The sequence below is a fragment of the Buteo buteo genome, chromosome 4 (genome assembly GCF_964188355.1).
Source record: "Buteo buteo chromosome 4, bButBut1.hap1.1, whole genome shotgun sequence".
Classification (NCBI taxonomy): Eukaryota; Metazoa; Chordata; class Aves; order Accipitriformes; family Accipitridae; genus Buteo; species Buteo buteo.
The window spans coordinates 53,575,918-53,597,704 of NC_134174.1; the positions used below are offsets into that span (position 1 = coordinate 53,575,918).

The 21,787-nt window shown below is 54.5% G+C and overlaps 1 protein-coding gene across 8 annotated transcripts; it reads right to left on the reverse strand.

Annotated features, from left to right (window-relative positions):
- Positions 1-8: 8 nt before the first annotated feature.
- On the reverse strand, positions 9-21,645 carry ABCC2 (ATP binding cassette subfamily C member 2). Of its 8 annotated transcripts, XM_075026152.1 has the most exons (34): positions 19,950-21,644; positions 19,237-19,379; positions 17,874-18,032; positions 17,127-17,300; positions 16,521-16,646; positions 15,300-15,434; positions 14,759-14,881; positions 14,361-14,416; positions 13,889-14,120; positions 13,083-13,264; positions 12,290-12,467; positions 11,532-11,786; positions 10,959-11,024; positions 10,305-10,442; positions 9,851-9,997; positions 9,473-9,561; positions 9,308-9,370; positions 8,985-9,111; positions 8,633-8,809; positions 8,362-8,529; positions 7,874-8,060; positions 6,886-7,018; positions 6,364-6,469; positions 5,883-6,102; positions 5,253-5,407; positions 4,109-4,264; positions 3,807-4,006; positions 3,057-3,183; positions 2,565-2,666; positions 2,325-2,468; positions 1,897-2,055; positions 1,469-1,635; positions 904-1,098; positions 10-462 (listed from the first exon to the last, which is right to left on the reverse strand). In XM_075026152.1, the coding sequence occupies exons 3-34, from the start codon at positions 17,913-17,915 to the stop codon at positions 333-335; spliced, it is 4,659 nt and encodes a 1,552-aa protein (XP_074882253.1). In that variant the 5' UTR covers positions 17,916-18,032; positions 19,237-19,379; positions 19,950-21,644; the 3' UTR covers positions 10-332. The 8 variants fall into 8 exon arrangements, with proteins under 8 accessions (XP_074882255.1, XP_074882258.1, XP_074882253.1 ...); XM_075026154.1 differs by having other exon boundaries at positions 9-462; positions 13,083-13,261; positions 17,874-19,379; positions 19,950-21,645; XM_075026153.1 differs by having other exon boundaries at positions 17,874-19,379; positions 19,993-21,644.
- Between the last annotated feature and the right edge of the window lie 142 nt (positions 21,646-21,787).

Below are 21,787 nucleotides of genomic sequence, written 5' to 3' on the forward strand. Positions count from 1 at the left end.
TGCTAAAGCATATCTGAGCTAGGTTCCCCTGGCATGGTGAAGTACAAAAACTAAGACCCCCATGGGGGTCATGGTCTCCCATGGCAGACTTTTCCCCTCTATAAATTATGCAGCTCCAGACCCTTACGCGCACAGCAAGCAGGGTGGGGTAGCAAGGTTAACAGCTCAAGTCCAGATCCTCTGTCCCGGCCAGCTAAGCCACTCTCTCTGCTTCTCAGCTGCAGAGAGAAATTCCTGGGCAGCCTGGCAGCAGGGAGAAGCTGCTGCCTGCTTGGTGAGTGCCAGCGGGAGGGAGCTGCCAACGCACACACCCGCACACTGCTCTGTTCCACCTACAGCACAGTGCTTTCTATATTCGTGATGCCAGCGTCCTTTGCCATTGCGGAGAAGGCACCGTGCTTCTTGAGCAGCTCCTCAGGGCTGTCGTATTCCACAATCCTCCCAGCCTGCAGCACCATCACCCTGGCGGCAGGGAACAAGAAAGCCTGAGCTCCCAGGATCCGAGCTGATAGCACTGCTTGCACCAGCACTACAGCCCCACCGACCCTCACTCCTCCTACAGCCACGTTATGTGGTTCACCTCCTCTCAGCGCAGAGGTGAGGGCACAGCTCTCCTCCCAGTGCTGATGGGGTAACACACGTAAGATGTCAACAACGCTTCTATAGCCTGTTGCTGTAAAGAAGGATGCCCAAAAATGTTTCTCCGCACAAAGGAGTAACTGCTGCATGGCCATCCTTCCCATCCCTCTGTTCTCTCCTAGAACCTCCATATAGTGCTGTCCCGGGAACTGCATCCACCCCTGCCCTTCTCTGCATCCTTGTTTCTGCTGCTGGCCACTTCTCGCCCCATCCTAGGAGTCCCAATCCCCATTCCCCTTGCCCCACAGTACTGCCCCATGGTACCTGTTGCTGTCCATGATGGTATGGAGGCGGTGGGCAATAGTAAGGACAGTGCAGTCAGCAAACTCGCTCCGGATCGTTGTCTGGATTAAATGATCAGTTTCCAGATCTACGGCTGCTGTCGCTTCATCCAGGATGAGGATCTTGGCTTTGCGAAGGAGGGCCCGGGCCAGGCACACCAGCTGCCTCTGCCCAACACTGGGATGAGGTAGGGAACTTGAGTTACTAGGCAGACACCAGCAGAGCTTCTGCAAGCCTACTGCCACACGCTGCCCTGACCCCAACACCATGCCTGCCCAGCCCTCCCTGGCGTTCTCCCAGCTGATCATCTGCCACCCTGAGCACCACGTCCCTCAGCATCTTGCTCTCTGGGCCACCATGGAAGGGTTGGCTCACGCTGGCTCCCTGGCAGCCTTGACTCTTGGACCTTTTTCTCCCACGCTTACTCCCAGAAGCTTCTGTGGCCTTGTCGCTGGACAGCCGCTCTGCTGCAGTCTGCTGTTCCAGGCTGGCCCCTGGGACCAGGGGAAGGGGGTGGTGCTGGGCATGCCTCCGCTCCTCTGCTCACCTCAGGTTCTCCCCCGCCTCGCTCACAAGATGCAGCAGCCCCTCGGGAAGGTCTTGCACATATGTCTTCAGGTGGGCCAGCTCAAGGGCCTTCCAGACCTCCTCGTCCGTGTACTGGTCAAAGGGGTCCAGGTTCATCCGCAGGGTGCCAGAAAAGAGCACGGGGTCCTGCCAGGGACAGCACCATCTTCAGCCACACTACAGCCATTCAGCAGGGCTGAATGTAGCTGCTGTAGCTGCTCCAGGCCCCTGAGTTTGGCCACAGCCTGCCCGCCCTGCTGCCTGCAGCTGGGCAGGGGAGGTGGCGATGGCATGCCCACGGGACATTGGGCTCTCCGCGGCACCCAGGGATGCGCCAAGGGCAAGGCGGCACCCAGGGAACAGAGCCTGGGGAGGATGTGCAGCAGTGGGGAGGTGGGGTCAGCTCACCTGAGGGATGATGGTGAGGTTCTTGCGCAGGTCATGGAGGCCGATCGTTGCTATATCCACCTCGTCGATGATGATCGTCCCTCCAGCGGCCTCCAGCACCCGGAAGAGGCAGTTGGTGAGGGAGGATTTTCCAGCCCCAGTCCGGCCCACAACCCCAACCTGTGGAACCAGCTATTTAGACCAGCTGACAGGGTTGAAGAAAACAGGGCAGATGCTCTCCGTCTTGGTCTGGTGGGCCTTCCTGCCCTGCATCTGCAATCACTATCTCCCAGATGGTCTCCTTTGGTCCCCGCCCCACAGCTCAAGTCCCCAGGAGCCATGTCCCATCACCATCCCTCCCCAGACCACAGACCGAAGCTAAGAGGACAGAAACAACTTCAAGAACATGTCACTACAGAAAGGGTGGAGTGAGGGCAGACAGTCCTCACCTTCTCAGTGCTCCCAATATTGCAGGTGATTCCCTGAAGAACCAGCTCCAGTTCAGGTCGGTAACGAACTTTGTAGTCAACAAACTGGATCTCGCCTTTGCTGGGCCAGCCATGGGGTGGACGCTTTTCTGTCACCCACGGAGCCTGGGGGCAGAGAAGCATTAGGAGGGGTTGCACCCTGCGATGCTGGCTAGCACCAAGCTGTGCAGCAGGTGTTTGCCTGGACCCTGGTCTCCTCACCTCGTTCTTCACCTTTGTGTACTCATGTACCCGCTCCACAGCCACAATGTTTGTCTCCAGCTCTGAAGACGTTCGCACCAGCCAGTTCAGTGTCTGGGTCACCTGTGTGGCAGAGCCAGAGGATGCAGAGCTCAGTGGGACCCAGGAACAGCCACCTCCCATCTCAGCTCAGGGACTCAGCCTGGACATGAGCATCCCTGGCCTGGCCCCTAACTCTCCACTCCCCAGCCCTTCAAAAGCTTTGCTACAGCATCTCTGATCCACAGTGGGAATGTGCTCCTCCCCATGGCAGCAAGCATCCCCCTCACACTGGGATGTGTGCTCCCCTGGCTCCATACCAGCCCCCCAGGTGATAGGACACCCCAGCTAATCCCCTTTCTATGGATCAGAGCTGGAGGCAAGGCAGCATCCTCCAGCCAGCCCAGAGCCATCAGGGTGTTGCTTCCAGAAACAGCCCTGCCCTGGAATAAGAAAAAGCTTTCATTGACTCACATTGAGGGCAGAGGAGACAGAAAGACCCACGATGCCGCCCTCCAAAGTGCCCTTTGAAATCACAGCTAGAAGCGCAGAGAAGAAGACCACCAGGCTCCCAACGAACTCCAGACGGATGGCCAGCCACCTGCACCGGGAGAGCACGGCTGAGGGGTGATGGGAGAGGCATCTGCCTGTGCCCAACACAGGGCCCACCAGTGAGACAAGCACCCCACCAGCATCCCTGCACACCCAGCGCTAAGCACTGTACACAGGGTACCTGCACCTGCACAGCATGTGATTTGTAGCCAATTCTGCAAGCAGGTTCATTTTATCTGTCAGCCCCTCTGTCTCACACACAACCTCCCGTGCTGGTAATGCCATGTATCAGAGGAGCCCCAACTGTACAACCCTCACACACCCTAAGTATCTACCCCATAACACGTCAACACCAGATACTGTCCCCATCGCACTCCCACCTGGCCTGGAGCATTGGCCTCTTCCCAGAACCCACCAAGAGCATCTCAGTCCTTGACAGCGCAGCTCACTCTGCCCAGGCTCTGCACATTTCTAGGGGGCCACACTCTGGCTTTCAAAATCACCCTAAAACGTCTCCTTCCCACAGATGGTGTCCCTATCCCAAGCTCCCCCAGTTCCTACACAGACTCTCAGTCCTGAGATCAAGAGGGAGAACTGCAGCATCTCAGGGACCCAGAAGCTGCTGGGCAGAGGTGCTGCAGGCTGTGCTGTGACATAAGGAATAAAACTCACCTATTTGAGACTATCCAGGAGTAAACACTTTTCTGATTGATGTCCATGGTGCTCTCATTCTGCTGCAGGAATCGTTCTTGGTGTCCAAAGGCGCGGATAACAGAAAGCCCTGACACTGTCTCGCCAAAGTGGGAGTAGATGGGAGACCTAGTTACAGAGTCCAGACGCCTTAGCTGGCGTGATGTGGAGACATAGAAGCGCTGAAATGAGGGACACAGCTTGGTTACCAACATAAAGTCCAGCAGCAGCAAAGATACTGCTCCAAGCAGGGCAGAAGCTTCTCTCAAGCCACGGTTACTCACCAGCACAAAATAGTAGAAGATGCTCAAGGGAATGATAACGAGAGCAAAGAATGGGGTGGCCAGGGAGATCATGAGTAATGTGCTAATGATGGCCATGAAACAGGAGAGCCAGCTGCGGAAGGACATGGGAATGGTCTCATCTATCGTGAAGATGTCCTGGAGCATACATAGAAGTGTGGAGAAGCAGTCGGTGACCCCAGAAAGAGGGAGAAACCCAAAGGCCCCACACATACAGGGTTCCTAAACATTCACGTGGTAACACAGTGCCAGACACTTGCAAAAATATTGGATGACACTGGATTGGTGTTAGGGTCGCAACCCCATTTAGGGCCACAGCTCAGCTTGGGAACAGCTGATTTAAAAGAGAAGCTTTCTCTAATATTCCCCTGTTGCACAGACCAGCTTTGGGAACTGCATCTTCGTCTGGACCCAGGATGCAGGAGCAGAAATTGAGGCGGAAAGAGGGACAGGGCTGACTCCAGGTCCACACAGGTGCACTCAGGTCTCCAGCTGGTCATCATCTGTCTCCTAGCTGGGCACCACATACTCCCTCATCTCAGAGTAAACCCAGCAGGCCCGTAGGCTTGATCTCAAGAGAGATTTTTATTCCCCAAAATCAAGAGGTGGCACCAAAGGAAGAAGTGGAGTGGCAGCACACTTGAAACTCCCTGTCTGTATTCTCCCTCCTTTCTCATTTTCTCTTTGTTTTATGAGCTTCATTTACATAGCAAAGACTGTATATTTTGCCGAGAGTCCATAACCAGAAGGACAACTCGTTACGGGACATGAGCTCTAGGCTCCTACCTCTCTTGGTAATCTACTCTGGACCCTCTTCAGTTTCTCCACATCCCTCTTGACCAGGTGACCCCAAAACAGGACACAGCATCCAGGTGTGGCCTCCCTAGCACTGAGCAGAGGAGATGATAACTTCCTGTGATTTGCTGGCCACTCTCCTCCCAGTATAGCCCAGGAGGCGGTTTGCCTCACAGTCGGCCTCGCATCCACTATGCCCTTCTGGTCCCTTCCAGGCCCTGGTCTGGGCTCATCTGTGCAGTGCTGAACAGCAACAGGGTTATGTCACCGTGCAACACTCTCCAGACCTGCTGGAACAAGCACCTCCTCCATACTGGGGCTGTTCTCTTACCTTGGCAAACCTATTCACAATGCGGCCAGTCGGGGTCGTGTCAAAAAAGCTCATGGGCGCACGCAGGATGTTGCTGAGCAGTTGCTGATGCATAACCCGGGAGGCTCGCATGGCACCACGAGCAGACAGGATGATTGCAAAGAGCAGGAAGAGAGCTGCAAGGAAAGCACAGGGCGGTCATCACCAGCTCGTGTGTGATACTGGCCCCAGGCACCCTTCGGCTCAAGAGACACATGAAGCAGCTCCAAACCAGCAGCTCTGTAGCAAGCCGCTGTGACAGTCCTGCATCCCATCTTCTTGGAAGGCCCCGGTAACTGCATCCCACCACAGGGGAAGAACGCTAACCCTTTTGGAAACCCTTGGGCCCTTGCACTATCTCCAAACTGATTAAGGACAGTGATCTTCAACCTAAGGGGGCAACACAGACTTCTTGGGGCAATTTATGCTGGCTTCAGACTGCTCTCTGTCCCCAGATCTGCCAGGAGCTGGAAGGAAGGCAGCAGCCGGCAAATTAACACAATGGTGGGTCCCCTGCTCCTTGCTGCACTGCTGGCTGCAGGCCTTGCAAGCCATATCCCTTCTGGACCCCGCAGCTGAGGTGAGCAGGATCCCCTGTGCTCCCATACTCGCCTTGTGACACCCCCAGTGCCCCAAAGACACCGATCCGCAGGTCCCGCTGCTCTGTGGGATAGGTCTGGTTCAGGTAGTGCTGCGCATCGTCAGTCCAGGCGCTGAGCCACAGGTTAGTCCCCACGAAGGCGACGTACTGTCCAACGTAGCCCATGGCAACCCAGAAAGAATACCACAAGCCAACGGCATGCAGGTACCGCAGGTACATGGAGAACTTCACCTGTGGACCAATTCAGCCCATCACCGCTGCCCAGCAAACGGTGGCCAGTGACACCCAGCACAGCCCTGGGACTCAGCCTTGCTACCCACAGAGCTCCCCTCCACCACCTTGCCCACCAGTCCCAGGCAGCGCTGTCTCCTTCAGTGTCTCTTGGCTGCAATGGAGCCACAGCCAGCCAGCACCGGCTTCTATGAGCCACAGTCAGGGTCTTGTAGCACTGAGCCAGGGCAGCACAGTGCTTCATCCATCCATCCTCCTCACCTTGCCGGTTTCCACAGCTTCTTTCTCAATCAGTTGCTGGCCTTTCAGCTTCTTGGGGGGCTCCTCCTGGGCCTTCTTCCAGGAATTGGTGCTGCTTTTACTAAGGCTGCAGGGAGGTGATGGGCACCATAGTCACAGGGTGCTGGATGGGTCCTACTCTCCTAGGGGTCCATGCCCATGGTGCATTGGGACTCCAGTGCTGGAGCCCTCTGGGAAATAATGTCCTAACTGGGGCAGCTTTGAATGAGCCTTGTGGAAGCCCTAGGCATTTGCAGCTCTGAAATCATAGCCCTTACCCCCAAAAGCAGGACCAGCCAGCAGCAGGAGATTCAAGGAAGACTACAGAGTAAGGCTGTGGCTCACTAATGTAAGTAAAGGCAAGATCAGACGCTCCTGACCCAGTCCAGCTGGTGGTAGGAGCAAGCAGGGAGGCTCCCAGCCCCTTCTCTGCAGGAACCCTCTCCCCTAAGGAGCAATGCAGGGGCCAGGGGAGGGAGCTGAGAGCTCAGGTCGAGTTCCCACCTGCGACTGAACTCTCTCTGACGGATGCTGGCGTCGCGCTTCAGGGTCATGGTCACCACATCATCAGGACCCTCCTCCACACAAGGCTCAATGTCTTCATCACCCTGCTCTTCATCCCCAGCTAAAGCAACAGCTACAAGCACAGGGATGAGGGAAGGTAGGGTCAGGCACTGAGGAGAGAGCAGATCCCATGCACCACACCTCTGCTGCATGCAGCTCCGCTCCGCACCCCAGGCCCAGGCTGTGTCCTACCACCACACGTCACACCTTCTCCAACCCTGCTGCAAGCCCAGTACAGCAGGAGGAAGAAATCTGTTGTGCTGGAGAGAGAACTGACAGGGGACTTAAGGCTAAAGGCCTTCATGGAGGCAGTGCCTGCTGCTGACTTATCCCAGTGCCACTGGTGGGACATCGAGCAGAGATTTGTGCTAGTTTAGTAGGTGCAAGATCTGGTAGGTCATGTCACTCCAGTTCAGGAGCATCTCTTTGAGCAGGTGGAGATGGGTCCTGTGGGGATGAACTGGGAATAGCCAGGCTTTGGCTGGACAACTGGGCTGCGCCCCAGCAGGGTGAGCATCCACCCGACCTGACACCACTCCTCCCTGCAGCACTGGGGGACATGATAAAGATGAAATGTTATCCAACAGCACGTTTAGAATAAACCAAAGATCCTTCTCACCCCAGCATCACTAAGGTATGGAGCCTGTTGCCACATAAGATTATGGGACCCATAAATGAACTAAAAAGAGTGAAAAAATTAGGCAGGTCCTTCACTGGCTGTTCAACACCATGTCTGGATGCAAATCTTAGGCAGAAAGTGCTTGTGCTACTGATTGCCAGAAGCTGGGAAGGATTCACAGCAGCCACCGCTGGGGCCTGGGCTGGATAGAACCAGGTCAGACTGACGGATCAGGTCCTGGGGTTTTCACAACCCCAAGACATATGCGTGGCCCCTCTAACTGCTGCAGCCCTGTTGTGTTCCCAGTACCTGTGGTATTCCTCTCTGAAGCATCCTCCTCCTGGCTGCCGTACAAGTTCAGGAACTGGGCAAAGGCCCCCCTGTTTGCAAGCAGGGTGCTGTAGGAGCCGTGCTCAGACACTGCTCCTGCCACCAGCACCACGATGTTATCGACCTGGGGCAGGAAACTGATACTGTGCGTCACCAAGATCCGTGTCTGCAACAAAGTGGTTGCAGGGTAGTGAGCATCAGAGCACCCCTTGCCCCCCAGCCATGGGCCTGCAGGGTCTCCATCCCCTACCTGGGGACCTCTCTTCTTATCACTGCCTGGCTACAGGGACACGGGGCACCCCTCTGGGGACCCGTGAGGCCTCTCCTGCCTGCTGCAGCCCCACGTGAAAGCCACAGGACCCCTCTCTGTCCCAAGCAAGCAACCTCAGCTTTCCATGGATGGCCAACACCATGCCAGTGCCATTCCTGCCTGGCCAGGAGGTGGGGAGGAGGGCAGGGGTGCTCACCTTCTTTTGCAGCAGCCCTTTTGGCCCCAGCACATGCTCGAAGAGGTACTTGCCGACATGAGCATCCACGGCAGACAGGGGGTCATCCAGGACGTAGATGTCTGCGTTGCTGTACAGTGCCCGGGCCAGGCTGACTCGCTGCTTCTGGCCCCCGCTCAGGTTAATGCCCTGGAAGGGAAGGGACCTCTCTGAGCACAGGGCAGGCACAGGGCAACAGCTCTGTCCTCCGCTGCAGGTGCTATGGGAAACCCACAGCGCCCGAGGCTGATACCTTCTCTCCAATCTCTGTCTGGTCACCCGCAGGCAGCAGTTCCAGGTCTGGAAGGAGGGCGCAGGCCTCGATGACCTGCTGATACCTGGCTTCATCCAGTTCTGACCCAAAAAGGATGTTGTCTTTCAGTGTGGCATTCTGGATCCAGGGCTGCTGGGGTACATAGGCCAGGGAGCCCTGGAAAGAGAGACCCAAGAACAGCTACCTCGTCAGAGCATCAGCCTGAGGACCGCCACCTCCTGCAGCCTGTCCTTGCCCTGAGCCACCGCTCCGGGAACAGTCCTGCCCTGATGCCTCCCCATTGAGCTCCCAAGCAGCCCCACAGCCCCCTGCACCAGCTGGCTCCTCTCACCTGGATGTTGATGTGTCCCTTGATATTCTCCATCTCCCCGAGCATGGCTGACACCAGCGAAGATTTGCCTGAGCCCACAGCCCCCACCACGGCCACCAGGCTCCCAGGTGCGATGTCCAGGGTGACACTGCAAAGACATGAGGGCTGAGGAAGCAGCACTGCCAGGTCACCCGCCGGCTCCTGCGTGGGACCAGCACAGAGTAGCATCTCTGGGGCACTCGCTTCTAGCAGCGCTGTGAGAGGCGATTGCCATCCCCAGCTAACAACATAGAAAGGCTCCCTCTCCCCACCCATCTGCCCTCAACATGGCGCAGAGCACTCACTCTCTTATCGCAGCATTGCCGTCCTGCTCCCAGGCAAAGGTGGCCTCTGAGAAACGCACAGCGCTGCCTGTCAGCAGAAAGCCATCCCTCAGGGCTGGGAAAGCCCAGGGTTGGGCCAGCCTGTGACCCACAGGGAGTAACCTGGAGGTTCACCTGGAGGTTCACCTGCCTGCAATGGGGTTGTGATGGATAGCCGAGGTGTCCAGGTCTTCTCTGCCCAGGTAGCGCTCCAGCCTCGCAGTCGACACATTGGTCTGCCATAGCAGAAAGAGGATGGCATGTGGGCACGGGGCGTAGCTGGGCAGGCTGGCAGGAGCCCTGTAAGCAGAACACCCCAGACACAGCCCCCACCCAAGCACCAGCCCCAACCCCTGAGCCCCAAGCCTGTGTCACATATGGGGGTCCCGTCTGACCCCAGAGTCCCACGCACTGACCCCCAGGTGTCCGAGGCCCAGCTCCATCACACGCCTGAGCCTCATGTGTTGGTTTGGGCAGAGGTATCATAAGATCCCCCTGCACTCTCTGTCCTTTTTTAAGGCTGACCTGCACCAAGGAAGAAAGGACCAAGGGCAGCATGGCCATGGGGAAGCGCAGCACGTTGAAAAGGGAGATGGCAGTAAAGGCTTTCTGTGCATCCAGGATGTTGTTCTCATCCACCAGCACGTAAACAGCAAAGCTGGCCAAGGAGACCTAGGACAGATGGCAGAAAAAGCCACCATCAGTGTGGTTGTGTGCAGCCCAGACTCTCATGCTCCCCTAAGGCCTCAGCAGTGCCTTCCTGCTGGGGACCTGTTTCCCTCCTGCTTTCTTTCTCCATTGGGCTCCATCTCACCACTCTGATGGGACCCCTTTCTACCACAGCTCTCCTGCCAGCAGCCGGGACCATACTTTGCATCTGTCAGCCAGCCCCTTCCTCACTGCAGGAGCACTCCAGCTGAGGTTCCCAGTCTTTCCCATCCCCACGGACACAGCCCTCCCCAGCCCTGTTGGCACTCACCAGGAGGGGGGCACACGTGAACAGGAAGATAGAGACTGACTGCAGGTAACTGAAGTTCACCAAGTCCTTGAGCTCACGTGCCCGGACCTCATTGACTCGCTTCTCAAATGAGGGCTCCCAGGCAAAAAGCTTCAGGATCTGTGAGATGAGCAAGGTGAGCGGGTGCTGGCCTCATGGGAATGCCCACCTCCACATTCAGCTCACTGGTGGCCAGCACCTCTGTCACCAGCTCCTGGCTTGCTCAGAAGCCTGCTTGGCCACTGCATCTCCCCTCTCCTGTCCTGCCCCATGGCTTATAGCACTTCCCCACAGCATTCCCAGTCCCTCATCCTCAGCTTACAGGTCACTGCCAGCCCCTCTGCCACCATGGCAGCCTGCTCACCACCACAGCCATCCAGGAAACCCCCAGAAAACCCTCTCTTGGCTCCCAAGTCTTGGTCCAGGTATCCAGAGCTCCTTCCCAGCCAACCTTTCAAAAGGTGAGGAAGCCAAGGGAACTGCAGAGACTGAGGCTTGGCTACCCCACACACAGAGGCCCCAAGCTAGACTATAATGCTGGTGCTGTAGGGTTATACAGGTGTGCTGCCTCCAGGTACAGTGCACCAAGAAGAGGGGTGCAAGAGCTGCCGGGGTGGTCTCCACTCCACTTCTCACCTTGATTCCATTGAGGATTTCACTCATTATTTTCATGCGTTCATCCTTGTTCTTCATGTTCCTCACCTACAAACAGAAGAGCCAGAGGTCACATAAACCAGACGGCAACTCACCCTTGGAAATATATCCGGGCTGCAACAGGGAAGGGAAGGGTGGGCTCCGGAGCCCAGAGAAGCCATCCCACAAAGCTGGACCTTGGCTCCCTGGGGCTCTGGACAACCAGGGAAAAAACAGCACCCTGTTGTCAAGTAGAAGCTAAAGCTTTATGTTATGGCTGGTAATATCTCGCTTTCAGTCCTCAAGGCTGCTGTCAAACACATGACTGCAGCACGGAGCACTGTTCAAGTTCAGCTGTGATGGTAGAACAGGTCTCACATGCCTCCTGCTCATCTCAGCTGATCACCCCCCGGCTCAGGCTAGAGACATGCCCAGCCCAAGTCAGATGAACTTCCTAGGCTGGGAAAGATCTGCAGCATAACAGGGAACAGTAGGGGAGTGTGGAAAATGAGTGAGGAGAGCAACAGTGGGCCTCAGGAGTGGGAGGCCAGGGAGGATCTTGAACCCACCACTGACCTGGATGGTTTTGGCCTTGGCAACCAGTAACCCATTTATGGGGATGAGCAGCACGATAACTGCGATGCCAGCCAGAACAGAGGGGCCCAGCTCTCTCCAGAGGAAGACAATGGACAGGATAATTTGCAGGGGGGATGACCACAGCTGGTGAACAAAGTTGGCTGTGTCCATGAACCTCTGGGCATCAGCCGACATCAGATTCACAGTCTCTCCCACCGTGGACTCCTTGCGGGTGGCACTGGACATGGTGAGTGCCTGGAGAGAGAAAGCATAGTCACCGCAAGCCAGCCTGGGAGCAGCATGGCTGCCAGCAGCAGGGCACAGAGCAGGGAATTAGCAGGCCAGGCTGAAACTGCTCCTGGGTTTGCTCCAGGTGCCTCTCTGCTGGCCACAGGTGCTGTCATCACAGCCTGCACACCAGGAGCCACTGGATGCTGGGGGCAAAGAAACACATCCCCATGCAGGAATCCTAGCAGGGCTGCCTTAGGTGTTGCACTGCTCTGAAGAGAAACCTCCCTCGGCCCCTGGTAGCTGTCAAACACATGACTGCAGCACCCAGGTCCCCAGGCAGAACTAGCACCCAGAGTGTCCTCAGTGCTGGGTGAGTGTCCCACAAGCCAAGCTCTCCCCATTGCCTTCCTGGGAAGTAAAGGACATATACCCCACTTACTCCAGGTTGATGGGATAGGCAATGGATGCCAGTATCCCCAGCCCAGCTTGGAGAAAGCCAGCAGGGGTGATGACAGGGCCATACCAACCTTCTTGTAGATGGCAGCAATGAGACTGGCACGCACATTTATGCCAAGCTGGAAGCACAAGCTGAAATACTGCTGCAGGCAGAGGGACTGGATCAGTGCCGTCAGGAAGAGCAGGATGGCATACAGATAGCCTTGCCAGGCAAAGGACTCCTCATCCGACACAAAGGCGATCAGCAGCCTGGAGGGTAAAGAAGCCCATGAGACCCCCACCCTACTGAGACAGACCTGAGCAGGATGCTCCAAACCGATGCAGGAAGAGCATCCTCACGAGAGTGGTGACAGAGACCCTGCCCCAGACAGCTGGCTTGGTGCTCAGCAAGCTGGGGACCCCTGTTCTGCTGAGTGTCCCTGTTCTGCCAGGGATGCTGCATTTCACATACAGCAGTGGGTCACTAATATCAGATCATCCACAGAGACTGTGTGGCTCTGCAAAACAAACTGGGCAGGTCCTGTTGGGCTGAGCTGGACTGACTCATGAAGGGCCCCAAAGAAGAGCCAGGACTGTCTCCAGGGAGGGAGCAGGACTGCATAACAAAGGATGTAGGGAGCAGGGAGCAAGGTATCACCCATAAGAGCTGGCAGCCAGCTCAGATCAGTTCTTCATTAAACTGTAACCCAACACATTCTCACAGCTTTGGTGAGGGCACAAAAAGTCCCCAGGGTGTGGGGCTGGGAGAGGTACACATATGGAGATGGTGGGGTTGGATGCAGTGCACATAGGGAAGTGGTGGGGCTGGGTGCAAAGCCAGGACATGGACATGGGCATGGACAGGGACAGAGAGAAAGGACTCACTTCAGCAGCTGGGGGCTGACGAACACAAGTGCATCATGCACCAGCTTGAAAGCCACCGATAGCAGGAGGTTCTTCCAGAAGGTCTTGCACAGGGTTTTCACCAACCAGCCCCGGGGGAAATCCTTGCGAGGGCCAGAGTCCCCTTTGTCTCCCTTCTTCTTCCTCTTCGGCTGCTTTTCCTCCTAGAGGGAAGCCCACACAGAAGTAAAGGAGCTGGTTGTACGGGCTTCCTGCACCTGGAAGGATGCTTGCAGGGCAGTGCCACAGACCCCAGATCAGGTATTGTTATGAATGAAGCCTTAGCTTCACCTCCTGTCATATTCCCTCTCGCTGATCTCTGCTCATGTCATACACCCCTATTACTAACACCTCTCTTGTGTACCAAAGACAATTGTTGCAAACCCCAGACCAGGCTGAACCTCTCAGGCCAAAAATCAGGCACCCCAGGAAGAATCTGAGGCCAGGGGTGATCATAGAGAGATGTTCACTCTGACCTCATTACTGGGAGGTATCTGGGGTAGGGAAAGACAGAGATAAGGGAGCTGCTTGTACTGCAGACTTGAGGGTCGTTCCTGTCCTTCTGTAGGGCAGAAGGATGGAGACTTTCTTCGTCTCTCAAAACACGGGGATCTGCTGAGGACAGGGAATACCCTGTCACGGGTTCCCCCATCCTTGCCCATGGCCCTGCAGAATCAGAGGGGAAAACCCAGCAAAGGGGGCTGCAGGGAGATGAGGTGACCCTACTCCCCAAGGCTGGACCTGGATCTCTCAGTCCCACGCAAGGCCAGGAGTAGGAAGGGATTTACCAGCACCAGGATGTCTTGGCTCTGGGCCTTGCTCACGTTGTTCCCATGGTCTGGGTCACCTTCCCGGCGTCTTTTCTTGCGTTTACGTTTCTCCAGTTCTGCTTGGGCCTTCCTCACCGCAGTCTTCATGTTCTTCTCCAAAACAGCATAAATAGCCTGCGTCTTGTCTTTACCCTTCAATTCCCAGATATCCTCTATCTCCAAGGGTTTGCGGTAGCCCTTGAAAACCATGCTGTGGGGCAGAGAAATCTCTCCTTAGCAAGTTTCCTGTACTATACCTGTTGGAGAGTCCTTGCTGCAAATGCAGAGCCTTTACACCCAGCCTGGCCCCAAGCTCAGGCTGCACCAAATGCAGTGCCTCTCACGACTAACTCCAAGCAGCCTGTGCTGCAGGCTCCCCCAAACAGGGCTGGGCCAGCCCTAAAGCATGCCTGCAGTTTGCCAGCCCAACCTCCCACGGAGCCCTGCTTACCTGGTGTACCATTCAAAGGTGATGGAGCTCAGGAAGGAGGCTGTCACCTCTGGGTTCTAGGGCACAAAGCAAAGCGTGTATCAAGAGATCATTGATGCTGAGAGGTGGTGTTGACAAGAGTTGACTCAGCACCCCCAGCCATTAAGAAACCTGAGGTTTCAAACTGTGCCAGCTCCAGCCCCAGGAATCCCATTTCACAGCCAGAAGCAGCCTCCCCTCGGACATACGTGCCAAAGCCCCGGGCTGCAGGCTCCAGCTCTCACTGTGCCCCTTGCTGAAGCCCCAAGGTCTTCCCTCCCACAGGGGCCAGGAGGAGCCTCTGCATGGAGCCCACCCTGCCCTGCACAACGCCAGCCAGGATGCGGTACCCCAAGCCCACTCCCGCAGGGACCTCGCACCTTCTTCGTGATTTCCTTTGTTTCTGGGGCAACGTCTGAGAAGCCCGAGACAAGAAAAAGCAGCAGCTGGAGCCCATAGGAGATGAAGAAAAGGACAAACCGTGGCACGTCAGAGATTGGTGCCTGCAGGAATGGAGAGCCCAGAGTGACTGCTGGGGCTTGTCTCAAGGCCACCTGGCACTCAGAGACAAGATCCATGCCCAGGATAGCAAACAAGGCTGGGCCCAAGAGGGCAGTGCAAAACTTGCTCTGGCTCCTGGATCAGCTTCCCTTCACTACCCCTCCCTGCTTCTTCCTGTCCTCCTCTCGTAAGTCTGTAAGGGGATAGATTGGTCCTGGAGAGCTTATGCCACCCCAAAGAGACAGGATGAATTCAAACAGCAATTCCTTCTCAGGTCTCTTCTGGTTCCCCAGGGTCCTTAGGGCAGCTGGGACCTCAGTGATACCACTGAGAACTTGTCAAGAGATGAAGTCTGGAGGGACTTTCTTTGGGGACAGAACAAGACCATGGGGAAGCACAGAGCTTCCTGCCAAACCCAACCTGCAGGGCTCTCCGGAGGAGTGACTGGAATGGCAATATCCCACAGAGCAGGGACAGTGTCCAGAAGCAGAAAAGTATCCCCGAGTCTCTGCGCAAGCAGAAGCGTCGTGCATCATGGATCAGCAGGACCAGGAGCTGGGGAAAGGAAAATCAGTCAGAGGTTCAGGTAGGGCTGCAGGACTCAGTCTGGGCTCTAAATGTGCCTTTGGAGCATGTATCCTGGGATACCAGCACGTGTGATCTGCTGGGATTCACTGCCTTGAAGACACTGAGCTCCCACTGCCTGAGGTCGCTGCCAACCCTACATAAGTTTTGGAGTTAATCATACAGGGCAAAGGTTTATTTCAGAAAGACATAAGATTAGGCTTCTCATAAGAAAAGCAAGGTCTGAAGACACCCTGACATTACAGCAGGGCACTATTTCTCTTTTTAGCTGTTCTCACCCCAGATTCTCAGATAATGCCCAGCTGTGAGGAGTCACACCCTGTCTCCTGCATATTGCCTCCAGGCCTGGGATTAAAGCCAGATCAGAGACCCAGCAGTGCAGCCTCTCTGGGCAGTCCCCTTGGCTTACAATCTCACATGAACTCTGCACGTGAAACTAAATGACATGACAAAATACAAAGGACAGCAAATTGGCGTGTTACTTTTGCTTTTAAGTGTAGCTCCTGAGAGTTATGGCTTTGTAAAGACTATTAGAATATCCCATGTCTCGTACAAGATATCTGCAACTTCCATGCACATATTCCATCAAGCTAATAGCCCCTGTGTCCTCAGCTTTCTCCTCTGCCTGGGTATCCTGTCGCACTTCTCGACTCTCCACACAAAACTGAGCCGCAACCCATGGGAAGCTGTGAGACATCAGAGCAGCAAGCCATGGTCCGATGTTAATGCTGTGCAATCAGTCCTGTGAAACCCATACTGCTGCTACTGAGGCTTCTGCCAGAAAGCTCAGCTATGCACACAGGCATAGTATCTATCCCAGTTTTAAGGATAAAAGGAGGGAGCACTGTACAACCAGACACCCACCCTCAACCTATCACCCTTGTGCACCACCCACAGATGTTCAGGGCTCATCCCTACCCATCCTCCAGGCTACGCTTCCCTTGCGGACGCAGCTTCCAGCTGATCTCTGCTACGGGAAGTTTTCTGCTGCTTGGCCTCATGGTCTCACACCCTGTCTCTCTGGTGACACAGCACATTTACCAGCTGATCCCTTACCCAGGTGGCAATGTACAGGCTGGGGTTTGTGTACTGGACAGCTGGCAGGGGGGCCTGCTCTGTGTCCTCTACAAATGCCAGGGCCAACTCCGCCACTGCCGTCAGCATCAGCAAGGTAGCCAGCACCTGCGGGGAGAGGTGAGCAGCCGTGAGGGGAGACCCAGCCCATCGTGCGCACGGGAACCACTGGGAGACAACACAGCTGGGCATAAAAGCACAGTGTCGCATCCACCGTTACACCCTTTCCAACTCAAACCTGGCCTGGGAAACCTTTCTAGGGCCCCGTGAAGCTGCAGCACTTCCACAGGAGCACTGCCATCATTTTAAGCTTGGAGGATAACAGCCCACAAGATGAGAAGCCCCCGTACACACCTCTGCCCCCCCTCCCAGTGCATCCCAGCCCTGTTATGCCCTCTGTCCCAGATATGCCTCGTCCCGGGCCCCCCTTTACACTTCTGTCCTGGATGATGCCCTAGCCCATTGCTCCTTCTCTCCTACATTTCTCATCTCTCCATCCCACACCTGACTCCAGCCAGAGGCTTTCCACCACCCCTCCACCCCAGGCTGCTCCAGCCTGCCCTCTGTGCCCCCTCAGCCCCACTCTACCTGTTTGATGATGTACAGTTTGGTCACAGATGATTTCTTGGCTCTGGATTTGCACATGGGCAGGAGCTGCCATGGAGCCAAAATCCAGAAGAAGCCAAGGGGGACCCAGACCAGCACAGTCTGCTGGAAGCACACGGGCAGGTCGGCATCTGGACGAGTGAGGTAGGAGGCGTTCTGGGGGCAGCAAGGACAGACAGCCAAGTCACTTGGGATGGCCTGACCCTCACCTGGCTCACGGCACAAGAGCCACCACTCCTATGGCTCCTGCCCACCCTGCTCCACCCCATCGCACCCCTCTCCTCAACACCTACTTTCCTGGCTGAGCATTTCAGCACTCAGCCAAGGTCCCAGGTGACGTCCCCCTACCCATCTATCTGCCTGAACGTGGAAGGGCCTCCCCCACAACCACCCCTTACTGGAGCCAAGCCAGGTGCAGCAGCTGGACCCAAATCATCCCGCAAGAGGTCCATGCAGGGTGTCCTGTGTTCCCAGCTGGGCTGCAGGGCTAAAACAGGACAGGGCTTACTGAGGGAACTGTCATTTGAATTGTTGTTTCATGGATACCACGCAGGCAGCGCATAGCGCTCAGTGCCATGGCAGTCCTGGATAAATACCAGAACCTCTGCTGACCACTGGCAGTTGAGTCCCGCTGGCTGAACAAGCTGCGAGCCTTGGGATCTACTGCTCTCCCCTTCTACTGAGCATCCTATCCCAAGAACGGGCAACGGAGGTGATGCAGCCACTCACCCAAAAGACGGAGCCACAGAACTCTTCCAGGGCTGCCGACATGGCTCAGGGGAGAAGAGACAACAGCTCCTTCCCCTCGCTCTGCCTGGCTGTGAGTCCTGGGTGGACGCTTGGGACAAAAGTCCCCACACACCCTCAAGTGGTGTTGGGACAAAATCCCTGATGACACACAGTTAATTGTTAACTTAGTGCTATTGCACAACACCACAGACCAAAGCAGTGGCCAAAAGGGCTTTGGAAACTGCATGGGCTCTGGGGAAGGGAGGAGAGGAAGACCCAAGAAAGAGATCAAAGGGAAGATGCAGGGAAGCCGCTGTCACAGAGTCACTGCAGGACACCACAGCCATTGCTCAGAAACCACAGCCTTCATCAGTGCACACCAACAGAGACAAACTCTTATGGACCCACTAAAGACACTACTTTAGTGCAACAGACCTCTCCTGCCAGAACAAGCCTGCTGAATGCTGCCAAAAAGTCCAGCAAAGGCTGAGAAGCCAAAGAAGACAGTACCCTTTTTCTCATGTGCCACCCAGCAAGGAGGCCCAGGACGCCAGCAGTGGTCCAGGCCTGGGAACTTGCAGCATCTGGCAGCTGAGCTGACTGCACGCTGCAGTGGTCTTTCTGAGTCTCCGGGATCTGGGTTCCTTTTACCAACTTCCTCTGGCCTGCAGAGCCTGGAGACTCTCCCAGCTCTTCTTTTTACTTCCCCCTTTCCCATGCCTCTGTGTTGTCTGCATGTTATGGCAGCTGGCTGACCACAAAACCCAAAAGAGACTTTGAATCTTCATTCTAAGGCAATCCCCAACATCTGAGACAGCCAGAGGACCATTCCTGAGGCAGGCGACTGCCACTAAATCATCACGCTGCTGCTTAGGAAAGTGGAGGTGTGGGGGCAGGTGGGGATGGTGCTACTCTAAGGCTGGAACTGGATTTGCTTTATCATGAGTGCTCTTGGGGAGCAGTAGGTAAAAGGGGACGGTAGGTTGACTGCAAGGATTCTGCTGTCTCATTGTTCAAGGAGTTAGTAGATAGCTCAGAAGTCAAGGATGATACAATGAGTAACTGCTCGGGAACCACCTTCTTACCATTAATACCAGAGAAATGTTCAATGTCCAACTCATTGGTTAATTATTATTGGCTTGTCTGATTAAATCCTAAATCCACTTGTTTTTGTAAATAAAGCTACCCCTTGTGCTATGTCCTTGTAGGAGACTACTCGTAACTCTCCAAAACAAAGACTGAGAGAAGCAGCCTGAGGGAATCATGAACAATGGCCAGAGATGAAGCTTGGTAGAGGTAAAGGGGGAGGGGCGCAGAGGCCCTCTGAGCCTTTCCAAGAAATGTCTCAAACACTCACAAGTACCTTGAAATGAAACCGTAGTCACAGCGTGGATAATGTGGAGTCTGGATAATGCAGGCTTTGTGCTCAAGGAACTGGTAAGGCAAGCACTCGACCCATGTGGGAGGAATAGCACATGGGAGAGGATGCGGCTGGAGGAGGGAGCCCTGTGGAGAAAGGATGGTTCTGCTCTGGTGCAACTAGTGAAGCCTGTTAGCTCTCTGTTTTCGGGGCCATCACGTCCAATGAATAACTTTTGCCTCATTATCTGCAAAATGTATATTAAAGCTGACACTCCTGAATATGTTAATGAAGATTATGGAGATCACACTAAACATATGTGACTATAGCACTTGTGTCTCAACCCAAATCATGCTATATGTCACCTTGGGGGCTGGGAGAGAACCTGAAACAAAACTGCCACTGTGGGAGTAGGGTGGGTTGTACCGATACGGCAAACAAAGGGGGAAGGTAGGTGCCACTGGGAGATCCGCGGAAGAGCACTCTTACGAACCAGAGAACCCCAGTTGGCTGGACCAATGCTTGAACCAGGACTGGTGATCTCCCTCTGTTTCTCTTTTCTCTTAGAATTGCTAAGTAATGCAAGGCATACCTTACCGCTTGCCATAATCTGTTATATACCTAACCAATTATTGGAAAACCCCGTTTAAGACATCCATTAATCACTGTGGGAATCTTAATAAACGTTTGTATATGGACCTTGAGAGTTGTCTCACCTTAGTCCACACCGCTGGGGATTTGCCAATCTGAGTAACTCACCCTCCTCTTCTGAGTGGGTCATGACAGTCCTCCAGGCCAGAACCAATACTCTGCTGATGAGAGCAGCAATCTGATGCAATGGATAAGAAGTGAATGGAGCAGTCACTTCCTCAGCCTTTCTGCATCCAGAGTGCTGATGTGATTCTTCTTTCTGCTCTCTGGCACAGGTGTCCTCTGGCCTTGCTCGTACCCATCTGGAGCGCTGCTGCCAAGGGGACCACTTGCTCGTGACACCTTCCTATTTAATGCTCTGTCCCATCGCGTGTCTCAGTTTTCAGTACATGTCACAGCCCATCCTCACCCCATCTTTGGTCTCTCATTCAGACTTGAAGTGCTTTGCTCAGGACAGGATGCCAGATATCTTTTAATGTTCAAAGCAAGCACAACCCCACTTTCTCTACCCTTATACCTGGGACATGCTCCTCCTAAAAACCCACAAAGCCACCTCACTATCCTTCAGTTCCTCCCATAAAGCTTCCTTCACTACAATACCCAGAAAACGTTCACTGGGACCAAGCTAATCAAAGTGGTAAGACCTCTTTGGCCAACAATACCACACTGTTTCCCTGTGCTCCCTTGCCTTTACCCATCTGTTATCCACCACCTTATAACTTAAGTTTTCAAAATTAGGCATTGCTTCATGCCTGTTTCTCACAGGGTCTGGTCCAGGACAGAGGCTTCTGCAAGGCAATCTACAAATTAGTCCAGCCCTCACTGCTCACCTGTTTCTGAAGGGTTTGTTTCTCTCCCTTGTTATGCTGTAACCCCACGTGAGTTCAACAGCCTTTTTTTCTTCCCCCCCCCTTTTTTTTTTTTTTTTTAACTTTACATGAAAGGAGAGAACCAAACTCTGTGCTTACAATGCTAGGGGGGCTGCCTCAGCAGAATATTCATGTTAATTGAGCTACCAGTATCTTAATCATCACCATGACTTATGAAATCTCACAACATAAGCCATGAATTCTTAAATCAGGTATTCTGAACTATATTGACTATAACCACAAATTTAATCGTTTCTTCTTCTGAGTTCAGATCCTCCCTACTGCCTGCACATCTATCTGCCAGTGCTGAAGCAGGCTCCGACACCAGCACTAAGCAGCCATTCCCTTCCCAGCTCCTGTGTTGCAAACTACTACATACACTCCCGAGGTGTGTTTTGGGAGACAGATACCTGTGATGGATCCATGTGAAAAGGTGGATGTACCCTTTGAGATGAAGATACATAGTTAGTCTTGGTTGTAGGTTTTCAGTGACCTGGTTATGTTTAAGGTGACAAAAGGTGCTGCCACCTTGTCAAATATTACATTTTCCTGTACATCCTCACAGGCTGTATGCTATTGCCAAGAGGGGCAGACAAATCTGAACCCTGCTTTTTGTCTCCTAAGAAGGCCCGCTATCTCTGCTGTCAGGGGGATCCTCTTCAGCTTTATGGATCTTTTAGAGAAGAGCAGGCTGCAAGAATAAAGCTGCTTTATCTCTGGGTCTCTACTCTTTTAGTGGACCACTGACACCATTCAGATCTTTCATCAGGTATTTTGCAGGGTAACTGAAATGAGTCTAAGGCTTCAATTCTGACCAGGCAGCAATAACTCAACAGGCACGTTCCCCCAAGCACTGTCTGGAGAACAAGCAGTTTGTGCTTCATGTTGGGAAAAGGACCTGGAAACTCCCTGAGAAAAAGCACCTTGTCCTCCCAAGGAATCTCATCACACACCCACCCCACCTCAAGCACCCACAGCCCAGGATGCCTCGCAACTACCTCACCTCATCAGTCAGGTAGTTAGAAGCTCCTTCC

Bases quoted from the DNA above. Each gene is read 5' to 3' on its own strand.
- ABCC2 (XM_075026153.1), bottom strand. From the start codon at position 17,915: ATGTCGGCAGCCCTGGAAGAGTTCTGTGGCTCCGTCTTTTGG. The intron at 11,025-11,531 runs GTCAGTGGTGGG...TTCTGTTTGTAG, and splicing joins CCAAGGCCAAAACCATCCAG to GTGAGGAACATGAAGAACAA. The intron at 4,265-5,252 runs GTAAGAGAACAG...TGTATGCTCCAG, and splicing joins TTGTGAATAGGTTTGCCAAG to GACATCTTCACGATAGATGA.